This window comes from Cyprinodon variegatus, unplaced genomic scaffold (genome assembly GCF_000732505.1).
Source record: "Cyprinodon variegatus isolate N-32 unplaced genomic scaffold, C_variegatus-1.0 Scaffold9, whole genome shotgun sequence".
Taxonomy (NCBI): domain Eukaryota; kingdom Metazoa; phylum Chordata; class Actinopteri; order Cyprinodontiformes; family Cyprinodontidae; genus Cyprinodon; species Cyprinodon variegatus.
The window spans coordinates 301,984-308,861 of NW_015150462.1; the positions used below are offsets into that span (position 1 = coordinate 301,984).

The following is a 6,878-nucleotide window of genomic DNA, read 5'->3' on the forward strand; positions in this document are numbered from 1 at the left end:
TTTAAAAAAAAAAAAAAAAAGGGGCCCGTTTTAAAAAAAAAAAAAAAAAAAATCATGTTGGTGAGATGGACAGTTCTTTGGAGTGGTCAGGAGAGGGCGCCAGTGTGTTAATTTGAATCGAGCAGCTTCCTCCGGTGATGCTGGCAGAACGTCGCGTGCCGCAACAAGAAGCGATTGATGATGAATTAAACGATCACCGCAGTGTGCTAAAACGATCTTTACTAGAATGATCCCATTGTTTATTTTTCCTTATCATACATTTAAACATAAAAGCGATCCAACATGGCTGTGCCATCATCCCTGCTGCGTTTGTGTCACATCGCATTCACGTTTATTTAGCCGATTAAAGGTTGAATTACTAGATATTTTTATAGATAACACCCCCTTGAGACACGGAAGCTGACACGTGTGACTCAAACATGGAGGTGCGGCCCCCACTTACAGAAGAAACCCCGCATAAAAAGTGTGCGCTCCAAATGGGAAGCGCAGCCTCCCTCCTTTGTGCGTAAATGATGCAGGGCAGGACGGGAACACTGGGCTGCCTTCATCTGAGAAAAACCCGGCCGGTGAATGTTCGCTAGGGGAGGGAAGGAGGAGGATAAACCCTGGGAAATAAGAAAAAAAAAAAAAGGCAAAACAAAGTAAGGGTTTCTGCTGAGGAGGAGCGCAGCGTCGCCACCTGGTTATATTTCGAGGCCGTTGAGGAGGAGGAGAGGGAAAGATGGACATCACTGATCAAGGAGCTCAAATGGAGCCGCTCTTACAAATGGTAAGCAGTAACAACCTTTGATCTGCATGTCCAGTTTATCATGAGAGCTGTGGCAGTTTATTTCTATTTAGATGGAAATAAAATTCATTTGGAGCGTTTCACCTTGCAGTCGTGACAGACCTAGATGCTGCTCATTTTGCAGGAGGAAAACGTTCCTTTAATGATGATTCCTGCACACCCAGGTGTCCCCAGTCTTTATAGTGGTGCACAGGTGGACACATCAGCAACAGTTCCACCTGGTAGACAGGCTGCCCTGCATCTCTTATGGAAATAATCCATATTGCTGCTGTTAACATGCGGGTTTATCCATCACATGCAGCCTATATAACCTGCTGTCAAGCTGCTGTGGGCTCAAGATGTTCCAAGTTTGATCCAGCAGGGTGGTGTAGGCCTCATAGGTTTTAATCACTCTAACAAGCTTTTTTCTTTTAATCTCAGAGAAGCACTGGAACATGGTGATTTATTCTCCATCCTCTGCATGGCAGGGAAATGCATGAAGTAATGTGATTTGTCCCTTTGAGTCAGTAGTGCCAGGTTTGGAGATAGAATGATGCACATGCTTAGTTTTCCTCCTCATCCACTGACTTCAGGGTATTTTATTGGGGTTTATGCAGTCAACAAAGTGGTGTGTCATTAATAATGGGATATGATTTGTTTTTCTTGTATAAAAAGTAATTGGAAAAGTGTTTGCTTTCACGCAGAAAAAAATTTATAAGGGCAGCCAGGCAATAACCAATGTATACTGAGGGGTGGCCAAAATTGGATAGTCCACAATTCTAAATAAAGACAAACTATAGTTTCCTACATCCTTTGCTAACAAATAGACGCTTATATTTAAACATCCGTCTAGATAGAAGCTTTAATTCTTTGAGGTTTGAGTTCTGGAGCGAACATCTTTTCCATCATCATTACTTACCTACTTTTATCAATATCATTCTATATTAAATTGATATTTACAAGTACTAATATCTACAGAAATTTATAATTTAATAGGTTTTTATTAAAATAGTTATTTATCTCTGATTTCACTGAGGACTCTTAGATAACTTGCAGAGACATATTTTCTTTTTACAGCATATAACACAAAATCTAGTTCTGAAAGAGTAGGAATTCTGTACTAATCATTGCTAATGTTGGTATATTGATGTGCAAAATTAACCACAGTGTTTTTGTTGTCAAGTAATTCTTAATATATTAAAAAATATGTTTTGAATATTCTACTTGAAAGAAAAAAATGGTAGGGGTGGCGACAGGGGTGGCCAATGATTGGCTAATGGCCACCCCTGGCCAAGCATCTAGATCCGCCCCTGCTTTGACCCTTTTTTTTTTTTTTTACTCCCAGTGTGCTGATGAATACTTGCTGATTTCACTTAAACATTACAATTTCAGAAAGAAATCACACATAGCTCATGGCTTATTTTTTTTTTACTGTATATATATATTGTTTGTTTATTCTTAATGTACCTTTTCCTCCTCTTTTGCACCTTCTTTGACCTCTATGCCAATATGTGACAAGTGAATTTCTCCGCTGTGAGATCAATAAAGCTCATCTAATCTAATTAATGTTCATTAAGGTTTACAGATCATTAAACATTTAGTATCAGTAAGTGCAAACATTTCTATGCATTAAATAGTTGGTTGGGGCTTTGTTTGCATGAATTACTGCATCAGTGCATTGCATCATTCTAGTGGTCAGCCTGTATGGGTTGTAGCCCATGTGAGCAATTCCTCTATGCCTTTTAGTGTCAGGATTTGGTTGAGGTTTGTGGACCCAAATGCAGAGGGAGGGAGGCAGAGGTGAGTTTCTTGATGATTTAATGATGAGTAATCAAACAACTGAACACGGTGGCAGGAATCCAAAAATCAACCAAGAAAACAAAGTCAAACAAACCAAAACCATGGAGACATCTAGGGGAAACAATCACGAGGAGGAAAAACTCAATGAGACAGAGTTGGAGGAAGTTTGACGAGGAACCAGCGCTGAGGAACTAAACAGAGGGTGTATTTATTGGAGACTGAAACAAAAAGAGGACTAGAGAGCAGATTGGGAGCAGGTGTGAACAGAGCAGGCAGGAAAAGAGCTAGAGAAAGAGGAGAACACAAGAGGGCAGCAGAGGGCAACAATCAAAAAGCTGAAAACAACCAGAAAACAGAACAAAATAAGAATGAAACCACTAAAGCAAGAAAACATGGAGGAAAGTAAAACTGAAAACTCAAAAGAAAACATAACAGAAACAGAACTATGACAATTAGAGCTTGATACGCCGACTCCAGCCGCAGTCCACTTCTTGTGAAGCTCTTTTAAGTTGTTAAATGGATTCTTCTTAACCTGGTGCACCTTTTTCTATCCTACCTTTTCACTCAACTTTCTAAGAACATGCTTAGATACAACACTAGACCGGCGGTTTAGCAAATGACCTTTACTGGCCTTGCTTGGGTTATGTAGTCAGAAAGCCAATGTCTGTGTTGGATCACAGTTGTGGCTTCTAGAAATCTGTCCAAATGACAGTTTTTCAACCTGATCATGAGGAACAAAGAGTTCCTGCTGTACACGAACATCTCCGTGACCCCTAGTGGGTCCACGTAGATAATGCATGGGGGTCGCAAAAGTTTTGGTTGATAAGACTTTTTTTTTTTTTTTATATTCCCCCCCCTGCAATTTTTTTCCACTGTTTGAAATGTCTTTAAATACACATTGAAAAGAATTCAACACACTGAAGTTAACAGATAAATGGAGGCAGAAGATGTCTTTCAGTCATCAATGCACACATTCAGCGACACACAGGAGCTCTTTCAAGCTGAGCACCGTTTCATCCACAACACCTGTTCCATCAACCAGAATTTCATACAATATATATAATCAGGCTCCATCTCGCCATCAGTTTAGAGGTCCTTGGCCAGGAAAACGTTCAAGACCCCTGATCTAGACCATTCTCTTTAAGGTCCCTGTCCTTTTAAACGACATTCTCCATGCTTTGCACTGATCACGTCATTCCCAGCTGTTTCCTCCACAAACTTTAATTCTTCTCGCCACTTGTCAGATTTCAGAAGTGCAAAACTAGTAGTTGCCCTTGCAAGATTTTCTACCACCTGAGCAGTGGGTGTTGCAGCTCCCCCTGTGCTACTGTAGGCTTTCATTTTTCAGAGGAACAGTCAATTGTTTGATGGACAGAGTGTTCAAATAAAAACACAGTAAGGTATAACAAAGTCTGTGGACATACTGTAGGGCAGAATCCTTTTTTTTCCCCTCCATTAGTATTCAGGTGAGACTGTGGCATTTAAAATGATTTAGAAAGATGGCCACTTCACCGCATGCATTGTCAGTGCCAGAGCAGGGAGATGGCATCAACTGTTTTGTGCGGAGCTGTAATGAAAAGCACTGATTGCTCTGAAGGGCCAATCAATACTCTGACTGTTCTATTTGGGCTGGTGTTACGCGAGGACGTGTTCCCCCAGCATAAGGTGAAGCCTTTTGGTCTGGTGTGCTATAGGATGGTTGAGTTTCTCCCTGCAGCCTCAGTGCAGCATGGCTGCTTCCTTGTCATTGTAAGTCATTGCTGTCTACCCTGCAACCCCCCCGCCACCTTCTCCTACGCAGCAAGCTGCAAGTGTTGCCATAGTTTCTCTATGATGTGTATGACTAACTGAGGTGTTAGTTTGGCGAGTTACTCAAGGGAGCTATAACCGCTTTACCGTCTCTCTAGGTACCCAAGGTCAAACATAAATGTATCATCAATATACATCTCGAGGCTATATTAGCGTTTATAGATGTTATTTCTTTTGCACTATAACCATATTATTTCATGTATTATAAAGAAATTTTTGTCTTGTCGCATGTAGTGCTTTATTTTAAAGTCGTAGGGAAGTCATATTTAAATGGAAAATCATTCTGGCTTAAACATGTATATAAATGTACTCTTTATCAGACGATATTGTCCCAAAAGTTAGAACATTTCTATAAAAAAAAAAAAAAAAATCCTGTCTTAAAATCTGTGTTTTTTCTTCCCCTTATCTTATGCAGACCAGTTAGTTATACGTCATCCTGTTCACCTAAATTCGGCCAATCATATATCAACGGTCATCTGTCAGTCAAATTTTTTCCGTCATAGTATCTTGATTCATATGTCGCAGTTAATATATGCAACAGTTGAAATAAGAGTAATTTCCATTCCCATTGAGTTCCTTCCCAGTGTTCATGGGGATGGATGTCTGTGTCTTCAGCAGACATAGAGCTAACAGAACTGGCAGCGTTGCGAGGCAAGGGCTCAAACATGTTCGGCTGGAAGCCTTCTACACCAAACCAAGCTTCTGCCGCCTTGGCATCCTCTTCTACATAAACTTTGTCCCCGCTTTCCTCCTCTAAATAAAAAATGTATGACGGAGGAGACTCATCCACGACCTCCGACACTAAACTCTCCTCCTCTTGCGTGTTTCCGCTGTCCATAGCGTTCCTTGAGAGTGTCGTTGCTAAGTGCTACTTGGTCCCAATGGAATTTCCCATTGGGAACCTACTAGCACTATGTTGCTAACTGGTTAGCAAGGTGCTTCCGACAAACCGGCCACAACCAAACTTGCTTGCGAACCTTCCACCACAAGAAACCCGCCCCCTTGATAAATGACCAACCACATTCACTTTATTCACTTAAGTAAAGTCAAGCACCATTCAGGAGAATTCGGAACTGCAACCGCTGGAACAGCCCCTTCCCTACGACTTTAAAAGGAAAGTTTTTGGTCTCCTCTGTCTTCACATGGCTCCTCCTCCTGCCGCTCTTCCCGTAAGGATCGCATCCCTAATAGTTATCGTGTTCCACATGTCCTACCTGAGTTGTGCATTTTTGCAGCTCCTCCAAAGTTTCCTTCTTCACCAAATTATCCACTGCTCTGTTGGTTTGTTGCATAACATCCTGGTGGGGGGGGGGAATGGGATTTGTGGCGTCATCATTAAAAGAATCATATTAGGAGGTTTGGATGCTTTGAAATAATATACATCCAGTAGACGACTCCTAACTGGTCTCATTTTTCTTTGACTTTCAGGAACAAAGTTCTCAAGAAAGTAAGGATGTGGTGAGTAGACTCTGTTTATTTGCTTCATTATACACCAAGTACCGAGAGTGATTTGATGTATTTCTGTAATAAATTGATAATTTACATAATAGCAGCAGAAATGCCTGCATCAGTTTGGGGGAATTTTTGTCCGCACTTAGAACAGATTACTGCTGGTATTTGAGGTTTCACAGCACTCTGGTTGTCCCACTACTGCATTATGATCAAGCACAAGTCCTTACTTTGACTAGGCCATTCTCTTTTTCTTTTTTTTTTTATTCTGTTGTAGATTTATTGCTGTATTATGTCTTACTGCTGAGTTTATGTCCCTTGGGTCCACATCATAACATGAACGCAATGGGACAATGAACTGCAGTGAAACTGCATAAAAACTGCAGTTTGATGAGCTTTGGTACTTCGGCTCCAATGCAGGCCCAAGGGATCCCCCTGCCACCACACTGCTCCTCTGCTTGGGGAGCAGTGTTGGGTTAAGGATCTTGCTCAGGGACCAAGAGTTGCAGTCTGTGGGAGTGGGGCTTAATCTCAGAACCTCTGGGATCCAAGTGCAATGCCCTAACCATTAGGCTGCCACTCCCCCAAAATATATAGTTACTATGTGCTAATATGGTATACATAGTATACAGTGATGCAAGACATATTTTTATTTGTTTAAAGTTAATTTAAAAAAAAGAAAAACCATAGCATAAATTATTTTGGCACTGTTTTAATGGTGGTCTGTCCATCGTTTGCTTGTTAACCGTTGTTAGCCAGCTTGCTTAGCACACCTGTATTATCAAATCCCAGTGGTCTTACATGCCACAATGCATCTGGGATCCACAGCAGGCTGGCTTCATTCAATAAGAGGAATTAAGTGGAGTTAAAGCTTTTAGCACATTAATGCTTTAAGAAGCTCCCAGGGTGAGAGTAGAAGAAAGCCTCACAGCCAGTCCTGGAGAACGGCTCTATTTTACTTCCTCAACTCTAGTCAAATAACGCTTTAGACCTGATGGGTCTCAGTCAGACCCACAGTACAGAGCATGAACCTGCAGTCATCAACCACAGGATA

At 41.2% G+C, this 6,878-nt stretch overlaps 1 protein-coding gene across 1 annotated transcript in view; it reads left to right on the forward strand.

The window, feature by feature from the left end:
• Positions 1–298: 298 nt before the first annotated feature.
• LOC107087359 (sodium-driven chloride bicarbonate exchanger-like) overlaps positions 299–6,878 on the forward strand; it is a 61,365-nt gene continuing 54,785 nt past the window's right edge. Inside the window, exons 1-2 of the mRNA XM_015378901.1 lie at positions 299–769; positions 5,804–5,833. Of these exons, the coding sequence (XP_015234387.1) occupies positions 722–769; positions 5,804–5,833 (78 nt within the window). The 5' untranslated portion in view covers positions 299–721. The remainder of the gene's footprint in view (positions 770–5,803; positions 5,834–6,878) is intronic.